The sequence below is a fragment of the Oncorhynchus keta genome, chromosome 32 (genome assembly GCF_023373465.1).
Source record: "Oncorhynchus keta strain PuntledgeMale-10-30-2019 chromosome 32, Oket_V2, whole genome shotgun sequence".
NCBI lineage: Eukaryota > Metazoa > Chordata > Actinopteri > Salmoniformes > Salmonidae > Oncorhynchus > Oncorhynchus keta.
The window spans coordinates 10,229,891-10,256,047 of record NC_068452.1 but is presented as its reverse complement, the minus strand read 5'-3'; the positions used below and the strand labels follow the sequence as shown (position 1 = coordinate 10,256,047).

At 41.3% G+C, this 26,157-nt stretch overlaps 1 protein-coding gene across 5 annotated transcripts in view; it reads right to left on the bottom strand.

Moving 5' to 3' along the window:
• Window positions 1-12,439: 12,439 nt before the first annotated feature.
• Window positions 12,440-26,157, bottom strand: part of LOC118365039 (CSC1-like protein 2) — a 76,671-nt gene continuing 62,953 nt past the window's right edge. For 3 of the 5 annotated variants that reach the window (XM_052490190.1, XM_052490192.1, XM_052490191.1), the window contains 7 exons: window positions 25,896-26,058; window positions 25,706-25,811; window positions 16,493-16,660; window positions 16,221-16,336; window positions 15,986-16,072; window positions 14,931-15,056; window positions 12,440-13,948 (listed from right to left, as the gene is read on the bottom strand). In XM_052490190.1, the coding sequence (XP_052346150.1) occupies window positions 13,766-13,948; window positions 14,931-15,056; window positions 15,986-16,072; window positions 16,221-16,336; window positions 16,493-16,660; window positions 25,706-25,811; window positions 25,896-26,058 (949 nt within the window). In that variant the 3' untranslated portion in view covers window positions 12,440-13,765. The remainder of the gene's footprint in view (window positions 13,949-14,930; window positions 15,057-15,985; window positions 16,073-16,220; window positions 16,337-16,492; window positions 16,661-25,705; window positions 25,812-25,895; window positions 26,059-26,157) is intronic. The other 2 variants (XM_035746937.1, XM_052490193.1) reach the window with 2 other exon arrangements.

Sequence of the window (26,157 nt, the reverse complement as noted above, 5' to 3'; positions counted from 1 at the left end):
GTAGCAATAAACTTTTTAAATACTAGTTTTAGTAAAAATACTACAAAAAAAAAAATAATACTACTAGTAAAATACTACTAGTACGAAAGTAGATCTCTAAACCAAAGATCACCTTCAGTCACACTGTTGATATTCTACAGGAGGGATCATCAACTAGATTCAGCCGCGACACATTGAGCAGATAGTCGGGGGTTGGAACATACTTATAAATCATTTGTAGACTGCAAATTGACTGCAAGAAGCCCAAACAGATACGTTTGACTAAAGCGTAATCATTTCAAACCTTGCTGACATTTGTACAGTTGTGTCTCTTTATTATGCACGGGAATAGTTGGGAACAGATTTCTCATTTTAAAATCACTTGGAGCTGATTTCCTGGTGTTCTTTTTCAGTTTTTTTTTATGTCTAAAAAAAGACAATTCCACACAAAATTATAATTTATTTATATATGTTTTGCTCAGAAAACTTGGGGGGCCAAATAAAACCAGTTGGGGAATCTTGTTCTACAGCTTACCCACATACTGCTCTCTTATCTTTCTTCTGGGTTGAATTAACCGAGGAATGCGAGTACAATAGTGCTTGACAAGGGTATGTCTGCAGGAGAAAAGGCATCTGTGGTGGGCTCAGCTGGTCTAATGTGCTTTCTTCTGGATTTACTTTACTGTAGATCTGGGTCCTGGCTCTCTCTGTGTGTTTTGCCTCCACCATTGGCACCTTCCCGGCAGTGAATGACGATGTCAAGTCTACCATCGCTGATGGAGGCACCTGGTGTGTGTGTGTGTGTGTGTGTGTGTGTGTGTGTGGTACATGTATATGTGTATGAATATCTATGATAAGAGCATGGTTTATGAGTCCATATTAGAGTATGTGACTTGTCATCTTGCAAGCCTTTACAAAATGATCGTGTTCAATAATTCACAATCAATGAAACACAAATGAACAGACATGTTGTGTTGTTATACATTTGCACTCTCCTCTCGAGCTGTACTTCATCTCGGTGTGTTGTTTCCTGCTCTTCAACCTCCTCAGCGCCTGGGTTGGGAGAAGCCTTAGTGTGTATGTGGGTAGGTCGTCAACAAAGCACTTGTAAATAGAGTGAAAGAAATCGGTCAATGTGAACTGATTCGTATTCAAACTTTGCATATTAACAGATGTGTTGTCTTATTATAATTGTCTTATTACAGGTCTGATAATGCCCTTAGAAGCCTTGGTTTGGAGAACAGTTTATATGTGACCCAACACCTTCATGTGAGATGAAGTAAAACATTGCAATGAGGTATTATTTTTCTTCTTCTTTATAAGTACAGAATCAGAGCTCCGAAATTGTATATCATATACACTGTAGATGGAGGAAACGAGGGAAACCTACATAAGAGAAAATGCCCTTGAACGTTTTTTGTATCAGATTTTCACACCTGCTACGGAGCTGTCTTTGTTTGTACCCATTCAGCATCATTCACACTCTCTTAAGCCTCAGCCACTCTCATCTCTTTAAATCAGAATGGCATTTTCCTCCAGAAAGTTGTCACTTCACTTAAGCTTTTGCCCACTTCGCTTTGTCGATAGCACCAGCTAAATTCAGGGCTGCAACGTTTTTGAGATCTGTAGAAAGAACACTTTGGCAGTTGTCCATAGCTCTATCGTTCCAAACAAAATCGGCGGTAGCAAAGATTATCTACAGTTGAAGTCGGAAGTTTACATACACTTACGTTGGAGTCATTAAAACTCGTTTTTCAACCACTCCACACATTTCTTGTTAACAGATTAATTAAATTGTTAATTTCTTGTTATAGTTTTCGCAAGTCGGTTAGGACATCTACTTTGTGCATGACACAAGTAAGTTTTCCAACAATTGTTTACAGACAGATTATTTCACTTATAATTCACTGTATTACAATTCCAGTGGGTCAGAAGTTTACATACACTAAGTTGACTGTGCCTTTAAACAGCTGGGAAAATTCCAGAAAATGATGTCATGGCTTTAGAAGCTTTTGATAGGCTAATTGACATCATTTGAGTCAATTGGAGGTGTATCTGTGGATGTAATTCGAGGCCTACCTGCAAACTCAGTGTCTCTTTGCTTGACATCATGCAAAAATCAAAAGAAATCAATCAAACAATTGTAGACCTCCACAAGTCTGGTTCATTCTTGGGAGCAATTTCTAAAAGCCTGAAGGTACCACGTTCATCTGTACAAACAATAGCATGCAAGTATAAACACCAATGGACCACACAGCCGTCATACCCCTCAGGAAGAAGACGCGTTCTGTCTCCTAGAGATGAACGTACTTTGGTGCGAAAAGTGCAAATCAATCCCAGAACAACAGCAAAGGACCTTGTGAAGATGATGGAGGAAACAGGTACAAAAGTATCTACATCCACAGTAAAAACGAGTCCTATATCGACATAACCTGAAAGGCCACTCAGCAAGGAAGAAGCCACTGCTCCAAAACCGCCATAAAAAAAGCCAAACTACGGTTTGCAACTGCAGATGGGGACAAAGATCGTACTTTTTGGAGAAATGTCCTCTTGTCTGATGAAACAAAAATACACTGCTCAAAAAAATAAAGGGAACACTAAAATAACACATCCTAGATCTGAATGAATGAAATATTCTTATTAAATACTTTTTTCTTTACATAGTTGAATGTGCTGACAACAAAATCACACAAAAAGGATCAATGGAAATCAAATATATCAACCCATGAAGGTCTGGATTTGGAGTCACACTCAAAATTAAAGTGGAAAACCACACTACAGGCTGATCCAACTTTGATGTAATGTCCTTAAAACAAGTCCAAATGAGGCTCAGTAGTGTGTGTGGTCTCCACGTGCCTGTATGACCTCCCTACAACGCCTGGGCATGCTCCTGATGAGGTGGCGGATGGTCTCCTGAGGAATCTCCTCCCAGACCCCAGACCTCGACTAAAGCATCCGCCAACTCCTGGACAGTCTGTGGTGCAACAGTCTGTTGGTGGATGGAGCGAGACATGATGTCCCAGATGTGCTCAATTGGATTCAGGTCTGGGGAACGGACGGGCCAGTCCATAGCATCAATGCCTTCCTCTTGCAGGAACTGCTGACACACTCCAGCCACATGAGGTCTAGCATTGTCTTGCATTAGGAGGAACCCAGGGCCAACTGCACCAGCATATGGTCTCATAAGGGGTCTGAGGATCTCATCTCGGTACCTAATGGCAGTCAGGCTACCTCTGGCGAGCACATGGAGGGCTGTGCGGTCCCCCAAAGAAATGCCACCCCACACCATGACTGACCCACCGCCAAACCGGTCATGCTGGAGGATGTTGCAGGCAGCAGAACGTTCTCCACGGCCTCTCCAGACTCTGTCACGTCTGTCCCATGTGCTCAGTGTGAACCTGCTTTCATCTGTGAAGAGCACAGGGCGCCAGTGGCGAATTTGCCAAGTAGTTTTAGTTTTTATTAACATAGTTTTGCACACTGAGTTGTATGCTGAACACTTGGCAACATTGCTCAAGACAGCAGTGAACACTAGTAGGATGGATGTGTCCATGATGTGGTATCTGCACATCCTAACTACAATCCTAAATCAAACTATGTTCACTGGACCTGACACTTTTGAAGATTTGAAAGAGTTGTTGGTGTGTGAAATGCAACCTCCACCGCTTTTTCTAATGCACCATTGCCTAGGATTTGATATAGAATTGGGCATCACATTTCTGACAATTTGGACATTTTGAATCTTAATTCGGCCTGTGTTGTCATTGGAGGAACAGTATCCTGCAGCAGGAGGATTTTAATAACTGAAGAAATATTTAGAAATGCCGCCAGGGGGCAGCTGGAAGCAGAGTTTGTATACAATAGAGTACCATACCCACATTGTACATTAGACTGCAAGTCCACTATGTAGGTTTATGTGCAAGCCACAGAGAGTCCCGTGTGAATTCTTATGTGCATTATAATAAATTGACATTTTTGTAGGGGGTTAGGTGTATTTTTCCGTAGGGAAAATCATTTTTTAAAAGCAATTGTTTTATTTTGGTTCAAGTCAAGCAATAAGCAGAATAAATTGTTGGTGGCCTCGGTGCCTGTGTGGTCCAGCAGTTACAGCTGCTGATCCCAGAACACACATGCCAGAGTTGGCATGGGTTCATATCCGGTCCACTGACCTTTTGACCCTCCCCTGTCTTCCCAACACTGTTCTATCACTTCAATTTTTTAAAAAGTGTCCTTCGTTTTCAGGAACTCAGTCTTTGTTTTGCCAGGGTTGTCATTCTTTCTATTTCTTAGAATGCAGTCAGTGACGTCAAGCCTATGGGATCCCATGGGGTACAAGTTTGGGAAGGCACCCGATGACAGAGTTGATTTTTACATTCCCGTCCAGAGGTTTTATGTCTGCTATTTACTCTCATCTTCAATTCTAAAGCAGAAACACGTTTCAATGGTCAAAGCACGGGTAAAGAATTTGGCTGGCAATGATGAGGCTATTGACTGGGAGAATGTCTGGGAGAATATATTTCACTCATCAGATAACCCACACATACAAACATATACGGGATTGTCCGGAGAAAACTGTACCCCTTGAACCAATTCCGCTTTTGCTTAACGATGATACAGGTATGTAGCTGAATGGGAAACAGCAAAAGGTTTGGCTGGTTGGGTTGACTGCTGCCCAAAACATGTTGTCCTCGATGGGTGCCACCGCGCGACCTTCATATGAGGGATTGGCTGGCATACTGTCAGGGTGTAGTTATGTAGGAGTTATTCACTGCCCGTATGAATAAAGCCAGACTTAACACTTTGGAAATGTGGGAAGTAGCTGCCTCAGAAATCTCTGAACTGCTGGAGATGATGTAGGTGTGTGATAAATGCTTTCTTGGTGTTGTATTGGCAAATGACTTTTCTGTGTATCATTTGTATTCTAGTGTGGTGTTCATTTTAATGGTATATTATGGGTTGTCTGAGGTTGGGGATAGTAGGGTGGGGTGGATGTGTTAGTTAAAAAAAAAATGTTAAGATAGCCCCACAAGTTATTTGCATTTATTTAAATGTTTTCAAGAAGTAAAACGAGTAGCCTGATCATTTACACAAAGTGTCTCAGCTAAACAAAATAATCTTTGGATAGGCTGAAATGCATAAACATCTTTACAGCTTTAAGAAATTAAATATTAAAGCCACACAATACAGGCTTTCAAGCCAAAACAAGGATGTCTTCAAATGCCTGCATCAAACTGAAGGTACAGTAGGCCTGTGCATAACAGCTTAGCAGACTATAACTACACTGAACAAAAATAAACGCAACATGCAACATTTTCAAAGATTTGACTGAGTTACAGTTCATAGAAAGAAATCAGTCACTTGAAATAAATACATTTGGCCCTAATCTATGGATTTAGCAGTGTGTTTGTCTGCAAGGCTGAAGGATTTTCAAGCTGTTGGCTGCACTTCAATTCTCAACATACAAACACAAATGTAATTCTACATTTCAAAGAAAAAAATGGTGGGATTTGAACACTTGCCACAATCTGGAACAAATACAAGGTAGGCGCTCTACACTGTGCAATATAAATCCCCTTAGATCCTATTGACGCACCAGTGTGTCAATCTAAGTAACATAAGAAAAAAATACCCATCAAAATCCGTCAGTTAAGATATGGTTTTTTTTGTTGCATGGGCTGAGTCTCAATACACAGCATCCGCCTATGTCGTCCTTCTGCACCTGTGGTGGAAAGTTGCAGAGCAACAGCGCTGTTTATCAGACCAGGAGACATCCTGAAAATGTCTCTTCTCACAAAATATTCTGTAGCATTCCACTATAAGGAAAGATGAGACTCACAATGGTGTTCTCCGTTTTGGTCAATGACTCCCACAGGTGTCACGGGACTCATAACCCATACAAACTTATGGAAGTATGGAGGTAGTTTTTGCCCCCAAAAATAAGAGATTAAATATGTGTAAAAATATATATATATACACAGTACAAGTCAAAACGGTGTTTCTTTATTTTCACTCATTTCTACATTGTAGAACAATAGTGAAGACATCAAACTATGAAATAACACATGGAATTATTTAGTAACCAAAAAATGTTAAACAAATCAAAATATATTTCATATTTGAGATTCCTCAAAGTAGCCACTCTTTGCCTTGACAACAGCTTTGCACACTCTTGGCATTCTCTCAACCAGCATCATGAGGTAGCCACCAAGAATGCATGTCAATTAACATGTGTGCCTTGTTAAAAGTTAATTTGTGGAATTGATTGATTTATTAATGCATTTGAGCCAATCAGTTGTTGTGACAAGGTAGGGGTGGTATACATAAGAAAGAGCTTTCTGGAAAAAGACCAGTCCATATTATGTCAAGAACAGCTCAAAAAAGCAAATTGAAATGACAGTCCATCATTACTTTAAGACATGAAGGTCAGTCAATATGGAAAATGTCAAGAACTCTGAAAGTATCTTCAAGTTTAGTCGCAAAAATCATCATGAAACTGTCTCTCATGAGGATCCCCACAGGAAAGGAAGACCCAGAGTTACCTCTGCTGCAGAGGATACGTTAATTAGAGTTACCAGCCAAAGAGTTCAAGAAACAGACATCTCAACATCAACTATTCAGATGAGACTTTGTGAAACAGGCCTTCATGGTCAAATTGCTGCAAAGAAACCACTACTAAAGGACACCAATGAGAAGAAGACTTGCTTGGGCCAAGAAACACAAGCAATGGACATTAGACAGGTGGAAATGTGAGATTTGTTGTTCCAACCACGGTGTCTTTTTGAAATGCAGAGTAGGTGAACGGATGATCTTCGCATTTGTAGTTACCACTGAACTATGGAGGTCTATAAAATAGCCTCTAACACTCTACTCAACAAATTGGATGTAGTCTATCACAGTGCAATCAATTCTGTCACCAAAGCCCCATACACTACCCACCACTGCGACCTGTGCGCTCTCGTTGGTTGGCCTTCGCTTCATACTCGTCGCCAAACCCACTGGCTACAGGTGATCTACAAGTCTCTGCTAGGTAAAGCCCCGCCTTATCTCAGCTCACTGGTCACCATAGCAGCACCCACTCGTAGCACATGCTCCTGAAGGTATATCTCACTGGTCATCCCCCAAAGCCAATTCCTACTTTGGTCGCCTTTCCTTCCAGTTCTTTGCTGCCAGTTCTTTGCTGCCAATAACTGGAACGAACTGCAAGAATCACTGGATCTGGAGACTCATTCCTCCCTCACTATCTTTAAGCACCAGCTGTCAGAGCAGCTCACAGATCACTGCACCTGTACATAGCCCATCTGTAAACAGCCCATCTATCTACCTACCTCATCCCCATACTGTATTTATTTATCTTGCTCCTTTGCACCCCAGTATCTCTACTTGCACATTCATCTTCTGCACATCATACCATTCCAGTGTTTAATTGCTATATTGTAATTACTTTGCCACCATGGCCTATTTTTGGCCTTACCTCCCTTATCTTACCTAATTTGCACTAACTGTATATAGACTTTTTGTTTTCTTTTGTTCTACTGTATTACTGACTATGTTTTGTTTATTCCATATGTAACTCTGTTGTATGTGTCGATTTTGCTATGCTTTATCTTGGCCAGGTCGCAGTTGCAAATGAGAACTTGTTCTCAACTAGCCTACCTGGTTAAATAAAGGTGAAATAAAAAAAATAAAAAAAAGGTGTGGTGGTGCTTTGCTGGTGACACTGTCAGTGATTTATTTAGAATTCAAGGCACACTTAACCAGCATGGCTACCTCAGCATTCTGAAAATGGTAAAAATAAAGAAAAAACCTTGAATGAGTAGGTGTCCAAACTTTTGGCTGGTACTGTATATATTTCCTGGGCTTTCTTGTAATCTCCTAGATATAGGACACCTTAAAACTGTATTCCTTATGATGTATTTTTATGTGTTTTTCAATGCTTTTCTACAGGCTATAGTAGTAAAGGCCAAATTAAATATTTGATCAAATATGTGGTAAAATGGCTTAGACGTTTAAGAAATAACCAACAAATGTAACGTAGTTGCTTTGGTTATCAGAACGTTCCCGTTGGCATTCATAAACAAGTGTCGGATCACGTCCAACAAAGTCAACGATTTTAATTTGCTGATACGGATTTGAACCGGATATAATCACGGCCAGCTGTGTGTAGGTTAGCTCAGGACTGTCTGCAGTAGTGGTGGATGGGTAAAAATCACAGGGGAAGCCATTAAAAAAAGCCACATTACAACCTGTGTGTTGTGATAATTGGGTTCTCTATAACCTGTTAGTTCATATAACTTGCACCCGTGATATGTAGGCCTAAAGGCCGAATAAATTCAGCCACACCTTTGTTTCATCACAAAACCCGGAGAGCAACCTCTGTCTAGTGATGTCCACAAAGCATGTTGCATGTAATAAACAGTTACATGGTCAAGCAAGTTAATGTTTCCAACATTTTCAGACCACTAAACAGCTATTGATTTAGAACCACGTAGAGTTACCGCAATTCCATAGAAAACCGGAGCTGCCTCCACTATTCCAGCACCATTTAAACATCAAATCACTTATGCTTAGTCAAATAGTGACAACTAAAAGATTCCAAAAATGATTTATTCCAATCAAAATAAAATTAATATAACGTTGCTGTCCATGGTGCTGATTTCTGTGTGCATGTAGAGAAAACATGCTGAGTCACCTAATTGTAGGGAAACGCCAATACCATCCAGCAATATGAAAGAGACATTATTTTATAAGGATTTTTCTTTATATATTTTTTGGGGAAGCCTGGCTTCCCTTGGCATCCATGAATGCACACCACTGTCTGCCAAGTTATCTGATGAGAACAGCTAACATATTGTGCTTGATCATGTGCAACTACTTCAAACATTTTAATTGGCAGATGCACATTTTGAGACCGAGGTCCAGGTTAAAGTACAGTGCATTCTGAAAATATTCAGATCCCTTGACATTTTTCACATTTTCTTACGTTACAGCCTTTTTCTAAAATGTATTAAATCAAGTTTTTCCCCTCATCACTCTACACACAATACCCCATAAAGACAAAGCAAAAACAAGGTTTTTAGACTTTTGCAAATGTATACATTTTTTTAATAGATACTTTATTTGCATACGTATTCAGACCCTTTGCTATGAGACTGAAACCTTATATAGTCAGGTGTGTGCCGTTCCAAATCATGTCCAATCAATCGAATTTACCACAGGTGGACTCCAATCAAGTTGTAGAAACATCTCAAGGATGGTCAATGGAAACAGGATGCCCTTGAGGGCATCCTGTTTCCATTGGACCTTTAAAAGTGTCTACAAAGTGTGATCGGATTGTAAATTAGTGCCAGAGTCTGGTGTAGCGGTACCGCTCCTGACCAAACAAACGTCTCGGCCACTTTACCTTCGGTGCCCTTCCATCTCTCTCACGCTCTCCCCTACTGTTCTATCACAAAAACATATGTAAGGGGTTTGGAAAACCAATCTCCTACAAAACCACTGTAACTGGAATAGCATTATGTCAAACGAGATGAAATCTCTGCTTACCACAGGGATCGCTCCTCAACGTGAAGGATAAATGACGATTTTATTGCTCAAGGAACAGATAATGACAAATGCCTCACCACACAGACCTTTGGACAAAAGTCTAAATAAATAGTATACACAACCTGACAAATCTACCGCATCAAATGAAACTTTCCTTAGTTGTCTTAGTGAAGGGAACCAGCATGAATGTTAGCAGAGACTGAAAAACAAACAAACGTGTGACCATTTGCTGTATTTATGTAGCCCTACCCATATTCATGCTTTATAGAAACTGTAGATGTACTTTATAACACAACCATAACTTAGTGCATTTTGATGGCTATTTACAAAAATATATATATATATATATATATTGAAATCTAAACTAACTTTTAGCAAACCATTCCCAATCCTTCTATCTGAGCATTTGACATGTTTATTTTGTAGATCACATTCTTATTTTCACAACTTAAATCCTAAGCAACAAATATAAAATTAAATAAAAACTCAGATCATGATAAATTAAAAAAAAAAAATCACCAATAAATGTAACAGCATTGTCACAGCTATCAATATAATACATACATCGGTATCACATCTGGAATAGGCTGTGTCACTGAACACAGTTCCTTTTACGATTTACCTGAATCTCAAAGCCTTTTTTGTCACTATAGAATAGTGTCACTGTAAAATAACTTAATTTCCATTGAGAAATAGACTGTCTATTAGCAAGCAATTCTCTTAAAATATATGTCTTATTGTGTCAGGAAAATGTACTTTCACTGGATAGTTGTTAGTCTTGTGTTAAGAGTGCATAAAATCATAAACAGAGTGTTAGTGCACACTCACTCAAAGGGAAACAGAAGTTACAGACCAGAGTAGACACAGAAAAGCGACAATATATCCAGCATGTAGCTATGGTTTTCAAACAGGGACAAACCACCATACAATGGTCATTTCAGTGTGTCTACGGAGGAACATGTGCTGCTAATAACAAGACAACCATGGTACATGTTTTCATTTTTCCTCTGATGGAATGTTACCAAATCGCCACAGCTTTCATAGATTAGCTTCGTCAACAGATCGAAACGCTCAAAGTTGAAAACAACTAATACAATGTAAAAAAAACAAAGAGATGTAAAGATTTTTTTTTTTAAAGTACACCTGAGACTTAAACATTTCATTAAGTCACTGCTCTCGTTCTATTTCTTTGCTGATTGTCGCAGTTGTATGTTCCTGATGCAAATTGGTAAAACGTCCTTTTTTTCTTACAAATCATTTTGCACAGAGATGAAATACAAAAAACGAAATGACTAAATTATAGTAATACAAAAACACAGCTATTACAGTGACCTCTAGCAGACCTTCACGATCACTGCACCTCATCGGTTGGACTAGTCAAGTGCAGCCACACTTGGTCAATTTTTGGTCCCTAGTCTCTTCCATTTGGCCCTATCCCTATGGTGTTCGCATATCTGAAAGGACTGGCTAGGTTTATAAAGCAATACTTAGAATGCTCCACTTAACAGTATTAGGGAGCTACTAGGGCGAATGAGCCATCACTACTGTATATTGATTATACTTACCCAGTGATTTATTACTCTTGGAAAGTGACATTTATTTCCGCTTTTGTTCTGTTATCCACTTTTTTTCTGTTTTGGATTATATAAATCAAATTCATGAAATTGTGGTAATTTAAGACATATATGAAATTATATACATAGTTGTGCATTCATTTATTTCTACCTAATGCCTTTCATGGAAGTATTTGATTGTATTTTCATGTGTTTTGTGCTTGATGTTCATTTAGAAAAGAAAGTGCACACTGGCTTTGAAATGTCATCACAATTTCCCAGAGTAAAACTGAACACCAAATGGGGTAGTTGCTATGCAGGCTGAGAAAAGAGGCTGAGGGCCAAAATAGACTCTGGCCTTAATACCACAGTTCTGTTCCAGAAAGTGCAAAACAAAGATGGCCGACATCTAAGCCAAAAGGGCCAGCCCATGATGTCATGTTGTTCTCAACCAGGCATCTGACTGATTGCACTTCAATCAGAGACAACTTAATGATACTTTGCATCTAAGTGCATGAAAACACACTGCACCCAAACTGATGTGACTCCTGAGGAGCAAAATACTTTACTAAGGCTACATTTTGTTCATCTATACTTCATTACTATTCCCTCTGAGAGGAAGCATAGAAAAACAGCTAATTCATTGGGACTTGGCTCCTCCAGAGATGCATTAGCTCGCCTCAGCGTACTTCTGATTGTAGGATTTTAAGGGTAGAGTGTACAACTTGAGGCAAGACCAGTTTCTTCATGTCTCCCAGTGCCCCCAATCTAGTTTCTCTTTGAACACTTCTTGACTCAAAAGAACAGGCAGCAGATGACCATAGTCAACAAACACAAAGTGGGAACTCACAATTTAAACCTTTTTGTTGTTGTTTTGTGTTCCCTGTGGGAACAAAGACAAGGCTTGACTACAAAAAATAAACAAACACTTTAATGCTCACGCGCATGAAAGTCATTGTAATTTTTTTTCTTCCTACTTATAGATTAAATCTGGAGTTGACCACTCTCCGAATTTCAACTGTAAGTAAATATAAACATGGCAAGAAATCAGGAATAATAAAGAATATGGGGGGGTGGAGGGGGTCTGTTAATGTTTAAATCCTTAGCAACTTTGTTTGGCGTTCTCATGTTTTGATCTACTGCTAGTGCACACTTAAACACAGACAGGACCCATATAGAGACCGTCTCACAGGCTTAAAAGGTAGATCATCAAGTGCAAAAGCACTGCTTTTCCGTGGATCTACAACTCAAGCTAAACTATTGAAAGATTGTGCAAATGTTCAAAATCAAGGTGAACAGAACTCACAGTAGAAGTTGACAACTGAACTATGCGCTGACAAGAACATTTGTTCCTATTTCTGGTGTGGATGTTCATATGTTTAAGGTAGTAGAGGTAAAATAAAAAAACAAAAATACAAATAAAAAAAACTGCACAATGTCAGTGGCTGCAAGAGTCACCAAGCTATCCATGACTGACCCTTTGGAAACTGAGAAGGACAGGATGGAGGGGAGCAGAGAGACCAGGTGACTTGACAAGGCATCACTGTAGACAAATGTCATGACAACAAATCACACCAGAAATACCACAATCCAACTGAGCGGAGCCTGGCAGGTTGGCTGTTTGGCATGCTATGCTCAAAGCCGTCTTTGGAATGTCTTATGACACGATAGAGGGCCGATGTCATGGCCCTGATATCCTCCAGCACTGCCCATTCAGTCACGTGAGACACATGAAGTAAACAGAAAAAAAAAGAGAAAAAAATACAAACTCGAGCGACTGCATCATCTCTTTATACGTCATGTTAAGATGGTGTCTCCAACCACTGACTAGGATTTTCAGTGGCAGAGTATCGTATGACATATGAATATCTTATGACAAATAGAAGACATCAATGAAATAAGGGACAAGCAAGTCATTTTGTTCATAAACTATGAGAAAGAAGACCTAATGCTGGGTGCTTTGCACGTTGACAAGAATGAACCAAGTTTAGTTTGGGTACGAGTCTGTAGACCCATAAAAATGAATGAACCCCTGTGCTTGGAGCAGGATTTCATTGGAGACCTTGTAGCCTAACTTTCCTGACCTCTCCACCAGTCCTGAGCCACCCTGATGGGGATTTAGTAGTTAGACACACAAGTAAGGAAACATGGATGAAAAGAAACTCAAAACCAGGCACGATTTTGACTCCCCTCTTACCAATAAGAGAGACAAAAATGGGTTGGTATATTTTGGGATTAGTACAAAGTCTAGGCTATTGTATGTTTTTTTTCACCTGGGACTACATCTTTTTGGGTTTGATGAAAACCAGTGTTGGACTTGTGCTCCATAGAATCTCCATAAAAGTGTAGGACTCCAGTAGATAAATAAATAAAACAAGGGGCGTCAACGCCCAGATTCATATCGCGCAGATGGGTGATCAAATTACACTGAGAGGGGACTTTGAAGAATCCGTACAGACAAGCTCCAAATTAGACAATTACACCATGTGTGTGTGGCATTTTCTGGTAATGCCAATGTGCAGAGGCACAACCAAAAAAAAGTGACAGAGTGGGTGAGCATGGGGGAGGAATGACTGCGGATTGTTTTAGAATACAAAGTGAAGTTGGTGGTTTGTTTGTGTCTGGCATTCATCCTCTCCAAAATCCCTCTCTCACCATCTTTCTCGCTTTCCCCTTCTCAGCTGGTAGTGTTACTGGTGGACCTCGTTGGCTATGAGGCTGTCTTCACCAGACTGGAAATCGGCTTCATTGAGACTATTTCCAGTGTTGATCATCTCCTCATCCTGTGAGGACCCCCGATCTTCCTCCCCACTACCTGTGCAAGCGTCATCCGTGATTGGGTCCCGTAAGACCTGGGCAATGTACGTTGTTTGCTAAGGAGAAAACAAACATTCAATGTTATGAAGGATCCTGCACCTCACCATTCATATGCTAATAAATGGCATCTTGAGAAAAAGGTGTTTGACATGCTACTTAGCTTTGTATTGCGTCATACTTCATCATAACCCAAACACACAATGGTTGAGTTTCTGCCCGACGACATTGCAGACCAAAGCCAGCTCTTACAAAGCCCTGGATAGGTATTTAATATATCAGTTAACCGCATCATAGGATATCGCAAAATGATGCCTGACTGCACAGTCGGCGCAACCATTGACTGATGCAATACAACGCCTGCGCATCTAGTCGGGCAGGAACTCACCCATTCTATGCGATAAAATGAAATATATTTTTCACATGTTCAAATGCCAAAAATGTGAACCAATAGTAAGTCAGCAAGACACTGCTGTTTGTTTACATTGAAGATGATCAGAATAGCCAGTGAACAAGCAACTCGTTTTATTTTTCTCTTAAGGAATTTAATTCCTTTACTATAACAGATATTATAATTGACATTAAGCCCTATTTAAAAGTGCTGCTGACTCCAAACAACCACTGGGACAGGGAATACCCAGGGAGCAAATTATCTAAAGTTTATAATAATGGATTGGATTTGTATAGCGCCTTTCAAACAACTTTGGTACTCACAGCGCTTTACATAATAAAGGGGGAAACTCACCTCATCCACTAGCAATGTGTGGCACTCACCTGGGTAATGTATTTCGTGCCAGAACGCTCACCACACATCAGATAGCATGGTGGAGAGGTGAGGAATGATATATGCCAATTTGGGGATGATTAGGTGGCCATAATGGAAATAGGGCCATGTTGGGAATTTAGCCATGGACACCCCTACTCTTGTGATAAGTGCCATGGGATTTTTAAACACAGATTTAGGACACCCATTTAATGTCACATCTGGAATATGTGAGCCTAAGCAGGGCAATGTCCCCTTCACTGCCCTGGGGTACTGACATTCAATCTTAAGACCAGAGGTGAAGAGTGTCCCATACTGGCCCTCCAACACCTCTTCCAGCAGCATCTGGTCTCCCATCCAGGGACTGACCAGGGCCGACCCTGCTTAGCTTCAGTGGAATGCTGCTGGTGAAAAGTTGACAGGGAGATGGTACATAGTTGCATTGACGGGGAGACAAACATTTATATACAGCCAAGTCGGGCATCAGAACCCGAGTCGTCAGAATTTCCACTATAACACTAGCAATTTAGCGCTTGGAGGTAGAGCTGGAAATATAACTTAAATGTATCAATTTTATATCATTTAAAATTAAATGAACATTTCATATTCATCATCTTGAGCACCACCCCAACATCAGCATATATAATAATTAAGCAATAAGGCCTGAGAAGGAGTGGTTTATGGCCAATAAGGGCTATTCTTATGTACAACACAACACGGAGTGCCTGGACACAGCCCTTAGCCGTGGTGTATTGGCCATATATCACAAACCCCCGAGGTGCTTTACTGCTATTATTAACTGGTTACCAACGTAATTAGAGCAGTAAAGATAAATGTTTTGTCATGCATGTTTTGTGGTATACGGTCTAATACACCACGGCGGTCAGCCAATCAGCATTCAGGGCTCGATCCACACAGTATATAATATATAAATATATTCCATTTAGCAGACGCTATTATCCAAAGCGACTAAGTCATTTGTGCATACATTTTACGTATGGGTGCTCTTGGGAAACAAACCCATTGTCCTGGCGTTGCAAACACCATGCTTTACCAACTGAGCCACAGAGAACCACATGAAAATGGTGCGTTTCTATGTTTTGTACTCAAAAAGAAAAATTACTTCCGATGACATGATCCGAAAACACTTGACATTGGCCGTGTTCGGGAGCATCAAAACCATGTAAATAAGAACTAGTTCTTAACTGACTTGCCTAGTTAAATAAAGGTTAAATAGATATATATTTTTAATCTGGACAGTTCCATTCTAGTCCCCCACAATTCAACAGCTTGGAATACTCCAAAACCAGAAGGAATTGGCTTCTCTGCTTACCTGAGACTTAGTAGAAGGAGCGGAGAAGGTGCGGAGTGGTGGGCGGCCATTTTCAACCACGTCAACATCTGTTTCCTTGGTGTCAATCTGTTTGAGACCAGAGGGGGGAAGAAAGGGTGGAAAGAAGGGGAAAGAGCTGTCAGAGATTATCCTCTATGGGACTACTTGGCCTAAGTCTGCTACCTGAATTTAAGGACTGGACACTTGGCGTGTTGGTGAGCACAGTGACCCGTACCTTGTAGTTGTGAGCGCTGAGGTACTTGAAGTGGCCGAAGCAGACGTGCGACAGGCATACCACAATGGTGATGATTAGGACCACCAAAGTGAACATGGACGTGGGGGTCACAAAGCCTGGGTTACAACAGTGCAAAGAGACAGTAAGTCACAATGTTTGACTTCAGGGCTCACCCTTCGAATAAGGTGGTGAGAGTGTTCGGTACGAACACATCTTAACAATCCAATTGACCACTTTGTTTCTGGGAAGTAAAAGATCCCCCAGTGCCTTACCTGTGCGCATGGTGGAAAAGAATAGCAGCCAAAAGAGACAGAGGATGGGAGCTGCCACCACCTGATTGACAGCACCGGAGTGGATTTTCTTGTCCAGTTTCGAGGGAAGGTAAGCGTAATACATGTTGTATCTATCCACCAGGTGCTTCAGCAGCATGTACATCAGACCTGGAAAGAGGGAGAACATGTTTTGTTTGAGAACTGTTGTTTTAACTGATTTTTAACTACTGAACATACACCTCCCATGACCTGCTCCCACCAGTTTTAAATCTAAATCTAAATCTAAATGCTTACTCTTTGGGGGATTACACCTGGGTTGCTACAGTTGAAATTCCTGAGTTGGGGGGGTTACAAGTATTTATTAAATTAACAAATGTGTGCTCACGTCTGCCCAAAAGATAAATGTTCCCATACTTACTAAAGTAGACAAGTGTATATTACCCATACCAAAAACACATTTATTATAAAATACAGTACGTACATATGTGGGGGAATTCATATATTATTTATATACACACAGTACCAGGCAAAAGTTTTGACAAACCTACTCATTCCAGGGTTTTTCTTTATTTTCCTATGTTTTTACATTGTACAACATTGCACATTTGACCATTTTCTACATAGTGAAGACTATGAAATAACACATATGGAATCACGTAGTAACCAAAAAAAATCTGTCCTTTGGTGTGATGAGTCCAAATGTGACATTTTTGGTTACATCCCATCTGGGTTTGTGCTTAGTGGGATTATAATTTGTTTTTCAACAGGACAATGACCCAACACACCTCCAGGCTGTGTAAGGGCTATTTGACCAAGAAGGGGAGTGATGGGGTGCTGCATCATATGACCTGGCCTCCACAATCACCCGACCTCAACCCAATTGAGATGGTTTAGGATGAAGTTTGATTACAGAGTGAAGAAAAAGCAGCCAACAAGTTCTCAGCATATGTGGGAACTCCTTCAAGACTGTTGGAAAAACATTCCAGGTGAAAGAATACCAAGAGTGTGCAAAGGCGTCTTCAAGACAAAGGGTGGCTACTTTGAAGAATTTCAAATATAAAATATGAACTATTTCATATTTTTGAAGTCTCCACTATTATTCTACAATGTAGAAAATATAAAAATAAAAGAAACACCCTTGAATGAGTAGGTGTCCCCAAACTTTTGACTCTGTACTGTATGTCCAGAAAATATTTCTGAAACATAACACATCATAGAATATGTATGTAAATATATTTTACAAAATTTCTTTGTGCCACCAAGAGTATGTGGAGAGCTGCTCTTCGAACATCTCATTCAGAAATCACGGGCATTAATATGGCTGCTTTGCTACCAAAGCAGCCTCCACTCTTCTGGGAAGGCTTTCCACTAGTTGTTGGAACATTGCTGTAGGGACTTGCTTCCATTCACCCACAAGATCATTTGTGAGGTTGGGCACTGATGTTGGGCGATTAGACCTGGCTCGCAGTCAGCGTTCCAATCCATCCCAAAGGTGTTCGATGGGATTGAGGTCAGGGTTCTGTGCAGGCCAGTCAAGTTCTTCCAAACCAAATCTCGACAAAACCTTTTTGTATGGACCTCGCTTTGTGCACAGGGCACTGAAACAGGAAAGGGCCTTCCCCAATCTGTTGCCAAAGTTGGAAGCACAGAATCGTCTAGAATGTCATTGTATGCTGTAGTGTTAAAATTTCCCTTCACTGGAATTGACGGGCCTAGCTTGAACCATGAAAAACAGCCCCGGACCATTATTCCTCCTCCACTAAACTTTACAGTTGGCACTATTCATTGGGGCAGGTAGCATTCTCCTGGCACCTGCCTAACCCAGATTCATCCGTTGAACTACCAGATGTTGAAGCGTAATTCATCACTCCAGAGAAAGTGTTTCCACTGCTCCAGAGTCCAATGGCGGCGAGCTGTACACCACTCCTGCTGACGCTTGGCATTACGCATGGTGATCATGTGTGGCTGCATGGCCATGGAAACCCATTTCATGAAGCTTCTGACGAACAGTTATTGTGCTGGCGTTGCTTCCAGAGACAGTTTAGAACTCGGTAATAAGTGTTGCAACCGAGGACAAACGATTTTTACGCGCTAAACTCTTCAGCACTCAACAGACCCGTTCTGTGAGCTTGTGTGGCCTACCACTTCACATCTGAGCCGTTGTTGCTCCTGGACGTTTCCATTTCACAATAACAGCATTTACAGTTGACCAGGGCAGCTCTAGCAGGGCAGGAATTTGACAAACTGACTTGTTGGAAAGGTGGCATCCCATGACGGTGCCATGTTGAAAGTCACCAAGCTCTTCAGTAAGGCCATTCTACTGCCAATGTTTGTCTATGGAGATTGCATGGCGTTAGGGTCGATTTTATACACCTGTCGGCAACGGGTGTGGCTGAAATAGCCAAATCCACTAATTTGAAGTGGTGTCCAAATACTTAAATAGATATAGTGTATGTAAATATATTTTAAACTATATGTCAATGAAATATATTTTTGTGCCACATGTAGGGCTGCAAAGGGTCGGAAACTTTCCAGGAAATTTAACGGAATTTTATGGGATGCACCTAAGGCAATTCTAGGTGGCATACTTGTGGCATATTTTGGTTAAACTATCCCCAATTCAATGGAATTGCAACCCTCTGCATGCACAGTGCATTCTTCCATCACATGTGCAGTGCACTCTTCCATCACGTGTACAGCTGATTCTTAAAATCTTGCACACCAATGAGATGCTATTGAGCCCACACTACTATACTGTCTGAGCCAAGGACCACATGCTTTCTGGTACGTTTTGATTACAATACTGGGTGGGGGGGAATATATTTTACGACATATATTATTTTTTTGTTAACTAGTAAATAGTAGCCTACAGCACAGTGTGTTTAAATCATTTCTAAAGTGTTAACCATTTCTGCTAGTTAGTTTTTGCTACCAGGTGGGTTTTGGCTTGCTTGAGCTTGTTAAATGAGGAGTGTTAATTCACCTGTTTCCATACATGTTTAATTTTAAAACATGTATCTTACAAAGGAGTTGTTTAATCTAACTGTTTATCTGTACATTAAATTGAATTTGTTGATTTTTCAAAACTCTTTTTTTCTAATCTTTACAGGAAAATGCCACAGGCACTATCTGATGTGTGGAGACATTTCACTGCAGCTAATGTAGAAGGAAAAGCTGCTTATATTTGCATATCCTGTGCCAAGTCATATGTGAAGAATGCAACAAAGATTACTGCTAGCTTGCAGCTAGCTAGCTCACAGCTTGCAGCTAGCTAGCTCACAGCTTGCACTCACCGTGGCACCCAGTACCGAAGCTATCCCTGAGGGCCACCTACCGGCCTACTCAGCTGTTCACCCAAACCCCACTCATACACGGCTAGAGCCCAATACTCCACCGGATCCTTGCTGTAAACTCTGGACCTTGGCACCGGATCACCGCTGCTACCGATTGGCTATAGTGGTTAACACCACTGCCACGAAGCTAGCACCAGTTAGCCATGAGCCAGGCGCATCTCCTGGCTAGCAAACTAAATTCTACAATTCCTCTTTCGCCATCTGGCTTGGATTCTCTGTCGACACGACGCCCCGCCGCACCACCACGACTGGCCTGCCGACGAATACTTCATCCTCTGTGCCTTCAACCGGCCTCCGTTGGAGCAGACGCTCCTACTAGCCCCAGGCTACTAACTTTAAACGCTGTGTCGCCCGCGTGCTAGCGTAGTGGCGGCTTCCCTGTTCCATCTACTGCTGCCCCCTGGACACTATGATCACTTGGCTACATAGATGATACCTACTGGACTGTCCATTAATCACGTTACTTATTTATTTTATCTGTCGGCCACAGCCGCGAACTCAGGCTCTGTGTGTAGTTAATCCGACCCTCTCTGCCTAGCCATCGCCATTTTACCTGCTGTTGTTGTGTTAACTGATTAGCTGTTGTTGTCTTACCTGTTGTTTTAGCTAGCTCTGTATCTCGCTGATCATCCTTAAAGCCAACACCTAATTTGGTCGCCTTTCCTTCCAGTTATTTGCTGCCTGTGACTGGAACAAATTGCAAAAATCACTGAAGTTGGAGACTTATCTCCCTCACCAACTTTAAACATCTACTATCTGAGCAGCTAACCGATCGCTGCAGCTGTACATAGTCCATCGGTAAATAGTCCACCCAATTCACCTACCTCATCCCCATACTGTTTTTATTTCTTTACTTTTCTGCTCTTTTGCACACCAGTATCTCTACCTGCACATGACCATCTTTCTTTTTTTTCTTCTACTGTGTTATTGACTTGTTTATTGTTTACTCCATGTGTAACTCTGTGTTGTTATCTGTTCACACTGCTATGCTTTATCTTGGCCAGGTCACAGTTGTAAATGAGAACTTGTTCTCAACTAGCCTACCTGGTTAAATAAAGGTGGAAAAAAAGAAAAGAAAAAGATGCTAAATCTGGCCAAATGCATAAAGTTCCCTCAGCGCTCAAAACAAGCAACCTCTGACAAAAATCCCTCTACTTCTATTTGAGGTGAAAATGATGAAGCAGACACCTTATCGACAGCAACAGCTCATGGTCCTGGAGTTTCTTTTGACTCAGAGGAACGTAGTCAGAGAAAGGCTAATGAATGTCTTGCTCAAGCTGAGTATGCAACTGAATGTTCTTCGCCCAGCATACACCCCTCCAACCAGATATGCTTTATCTACTAATTTGCTGGATGCAGAGTTCAGAGTTCAAGGGAAGGTCAAGCAAATCATAGAGAAAGCAGACATTATTGCAATCATCTCTGATGGGTGGTTGAATGTTTGTGGTCAAGGAATAATTAACTACATCATCTCCAACCTTCAACCAGTATTCTACAAGAGCACAGACACAAGGGACAACAGACACACCGGTTCACCATTAAAGATGAGCTGAAGGCAGTCAATGACCTTGGACCACAGAAGGTATTTGCACTGGTGACAGACAATGCTGAGAACATGAAGGCTACTGATGACCCTCACATCACACCCATTGGCGGTGCTGCTCATACATTGAATCTTCTCCTCAAGGACATCATGGCACTGAAAACAATGGATACTCTACAAGAGACCCAAGTAAATGGTTAGGTTTGTGAAGGGTCATCAAGCTATAGCAGCAATGTACCTCACCAAGTAAAGTGAGAAGAATAAGAGCACCACCAGTTGGGGTGGTGTTGTCATCATGTTTGACAGTTTCCTGGAAGGGAAGAAGTCTCTCCAAGAAATGGCCAGTCTGCTGATATGGACAGCCCCATCAAGAGGATCCTCCTGGATGATGCATTTTGGGAGAGAGTGGTAAGCAGCCTGAAACCTATAGCAGTAGGCATTGCACGGATTGAGGGAGACAATGCAATCCGGTCTGATGTTCAGACTGCTTGCATCCTGCCCACTTCACTGTTGCTCCAAGCAGAGGAAACTGCAGTTCTGAAATACATCAAAAAGCGTGAAGACGTCTGCCTGAAGCACATGCACACCGCAGCGTACATGTTGGACCCCAAGTATGCTGGCAAGAGCATCCTGTCTGGTGCAGAGATCAACAAGGCCTATGGTGTCATCACTACCATGTCTCGCCACTTTGGCCTGGATGAGGGCAAGGTTCTTGGCAGTCTGGTGAAGTACACTTCCAAGTAAGGGTTTTGGGGTGGAGACACAATATGGCAGTTGTTCCAACATATCTCATCAGCCACCTGGTGGAAGAGCCACCTGGTCCTCAAGCGAGCCAGTTTCATCATTGTGCTTGATGTGTTTTGCGACTGCACTTGAAGAAACTTTGAAAGTTCTTGAAATTTTCCAGATTAACTGACCTTCATCTCTTAAAGTAATGTCTTCCTCTTTGCTTATTTGAGCTGTTCTGGCCATAATATGGACTTGGCCTTTTCCCAAATAGGGCTATCTTCTGTATACCACAATCTATTTTGATTTGTTTAACACTTTTTTGGTTACTACTTGATTTCATGTGTTATTTCATAGTTTGTCTTCACTATTATTCTAGAATGTAGTACAAATAAAGAAAAACCCTTCAATGAATAGGTGTCCAAACATTTGACTGGTACTGTATGTAAAAACTATTTAAATGTTGAAAAACAGCCAGAATATGTAAACATATTTATGAGTGCTTTCATCCTGCTTTCATCTGTGAAGAGCACAGGGCGCCAGTGGCGAATTTGCCAATCTTGGTGTTCTCTGGCAAATGCCAAAAGTCCTGCACGGTGTTGGGCTGTAAGCACAACCCCCACCTGTGGAAGTCGGGCCCTCATACCACCCTCATGGAGTCTGTTTCTGACCGTTTGAGCAGACATGCACATTTGTGGCCTGCTGGAGGTCATTTTGCAGGGCTCTGGTGCTCCTCCTGCTCCTCCTTGCACAAAGGCGGAGGTAGCGGTCCTGCTGCTGGGTTGTTGCCCTGCTACTTCCTCCTCCACGTCTCCTGATGTACTGGTCTGTCTCCTGGTAGCGCATCCATGCTCTGGACACTACGCTGACAGACACAGCAAACCTTCTTGCCACAGCTCGCATTAATGTCCCATCCTGGATGAGCTGCACTACCTGAGCCACTTGTGTGGGTTGTAGACTCCGTCTCATGCTACCACTAGAGTGAAAGCACCGCCAGCATTCAAAAAAGTGACCAAAACATCAGCCAGGAAGCATAGGAACTGAGAAGTGGTCTGTGGTCACCACCTGCAGAACCACTCCTTTATTGGGGGTGTCTTGCTAATTGCCTATAATTTCCACCTGTTGTCTATTCCATTTGCACAACAGCATGTGCAATTTATTGTCAATCAGTGTTGCTTCCTAAGTGGACAGTTTGATTTCACAGAAGTGTGATTGACTTGGAGTTGCATTGTGTTTTTTAAGTGTTCCCTTTATTTTTTTGAGCAGTGTACATGCCAATATATTAGGCTTCGGTATGGATCAATGATACAAGATAGACGACTGTGAGTGAACAGATTTCAAAATTAGACGTCGAATTCTGGGAGCGTCAAATACAATATAAAGAAAAAAACGATCATCCTGGAGGACATCAAATGCTGCCAAAGCAGGAGTAATACAGCACAATTATGGTCCAAATTCAATATGTGGAAACAGTAGTATTGTGTCACCTTCTGGGAGTAAATCAGACAACACCACATTTCTCATAAAGTAGCAGTGACCTTGCAAGGGAAACACTGTGAGATGGTTATCTTCGGAACAGGAAATGTGAATGGGTGCCTTGCTGGCACTATTCTAGCAACCTCTCCCTTCCTGTTGCTCCTCTGCCAACTCATGACCTGACGCGGAGTTATTCAATACTACCAAGCAGACAGTAGGAGGAGGCATTTTACCAGAGGAGAAGCAGACTTAAGGCCTCCACATCCAAACCAACACAATACATTGTCAAACACTGTATGTTTGAATATATGAAACAAATAGGAATGGGTCAAAATGTATTTGAAATATGCATCATATTTCATGCCATCTTTACTACACATATTACTTATGTATCACTATGAACTTATATTTAACAAATACAATTATTTTCACTTTGGACACTCCCACCTTCCCTGGTGTTGGCCTGTCTTTCCAAGTACAGTGCCTTCAGAAACTATTCACACCCCTTGACTTTTTCCACATTTTGCTGTGTTACAGCCTGAACATAAAATGGATTAAATTGAGATTTTTGTGTCACTGGTCATACCAAAAATCTGGTTACCTTCAGACCCATGATACTTGTGAGCCTTTTCACAGTGGGATCACATCAGTTTGTGTTACAGACAGAATATAACATTTATAATACTTAGATGTTGTGTCACTGGCCTACACACAATACCCCATAAGTTTTTCCAATGCCTCACAAAGAAGAAGGGCACCTATTGGTAGCTGGGTAATCCCCCCCAAAAAAGCAGACTTTGAATATACCTTTGAAAATTAACTACACTTTGGATGGTGTATCCTTACAAACTCAATTGCCGGAGAGGATGGAAACCGCTCAGAGATTTCACAATAATGCAAACGGTGACTTTAAAACAGTTACTGAGTTCAATGGCTGTGATCGGATGGATCAACAGTGCAGTTACTCAACAACACTAACCTAATTGACAGAGTGAAAAGAAGGACGCCCGTACATAATGCAAATATTCCAAAACATGGATCCTGTTTTCAACAAGATACTAAAGTAATACTGCAAAAAATGTTGCAAACCAAAATCACTTTTTGTCCTGAATACAAAGTGCCATGTTTGGGGCAAATCCAATACAACACATTACCGAGTACCAATCTCCACATTTTCAAGCATAGTGGTGGCAGCATCATGTTATGGGTATGCTTGTAATCATTAATGACTGGGGAGTTTTTCTGGATAAACAAGAAATGGAATGGAGCTAAGCACAGGCAAAAACCAAGAGGGAAAAGCTGGTCCAGTCTGCTTTCCACCAGACAGTAGGAGATTAATTAACTTTTAGCAGGACAATAACCTAAAACACCAAGGCCAAATCTACACTGGAGTTGTTTACCAAAAAGACACTGAATGTTCCTGAGTGGCTGAGTTACAGTGTGAATGCTTGAAAATCTATGGCAAGACCTGAAAACGGTTGTCTAGCAATGATCAACTTCCAATTTGACAGAGCTTGAAGAATTTTGAATATAATAAAAATGGGAAAATGTTGCACAATCCAGGTGTTGAAAGCTCTTAGAATGAAGACTGACAGTTGTAATTGCTGGCAAAGTTGCTTCTACAAAAGTATGGACTCGGTCAAATAAAGTATTCCCACCCATCTTTTTAATTTTCCATACATTTGCGAAAACATGTTTTCACTTTGTCGATATGGTCTATGTGTAGATGGGTGAGAAATTTAAACCATTTTGAATTCAGGCTGTAACAACAAAATGTGGAATAAGTCAAGGGGTATGAATACTTTCTGCACTTTATCTCTTAGTAAATATACAATATACAATATATCTATCTATACAGTGCTTTAACATAGAGATGCACAGTAGTGACATAAATACTGTATGTACACACCAGGTGTGGGTAAGCCTGTTCTTGGCGCAATGCAGTGTTTAGTTACCCTAATTTCATTGGTGATTCATTCTGACTCATACAAAGCACTGCCAGTAGGTGACCCTAGAGAGGGGAGAGTAGTCCTCTCTATCCCCAGTCACTCTTCCCATACTCCATCTCTCACCCTGTTACCCCTTTCCTCTCTAGGGAGAGGTGGGCTGACTCACCAAAGGGGACGATGATTGGACAGGTGATGCTGTATGTCATAACTACAGTGAAGACGGACATCATCCAGGCGTAGGCCGCTCCAAACTGGAATTCAAATGCTTGATGCTGAAGACACGAAAACATTCAGCATTGAAAAGTAAATAGAATTTTGAGCACAGCAGCGGCAATATTTTCCTTAATGACTCTTACCCTCTTTACGTTGCGCCTCTCTGCAGAGGAACGGGCCAGGGACAGTCGGATCATATACATGAGCAGGCCTGGAATCCGCAGCAGGTCCATGGCGTTACCGATAAACGCTGAGGCGATGACATAGTTGACGAAGAAGGCTCCGTTGTCAGGGAGGAAGACACACCTTAAACAGGGGGAGGCACCACCAGTGTGATTAGACAGCATTTACCATAGTACTGTAATTACTTTTCACAGGTATTTACGGGTAACGGCCTGACAAATC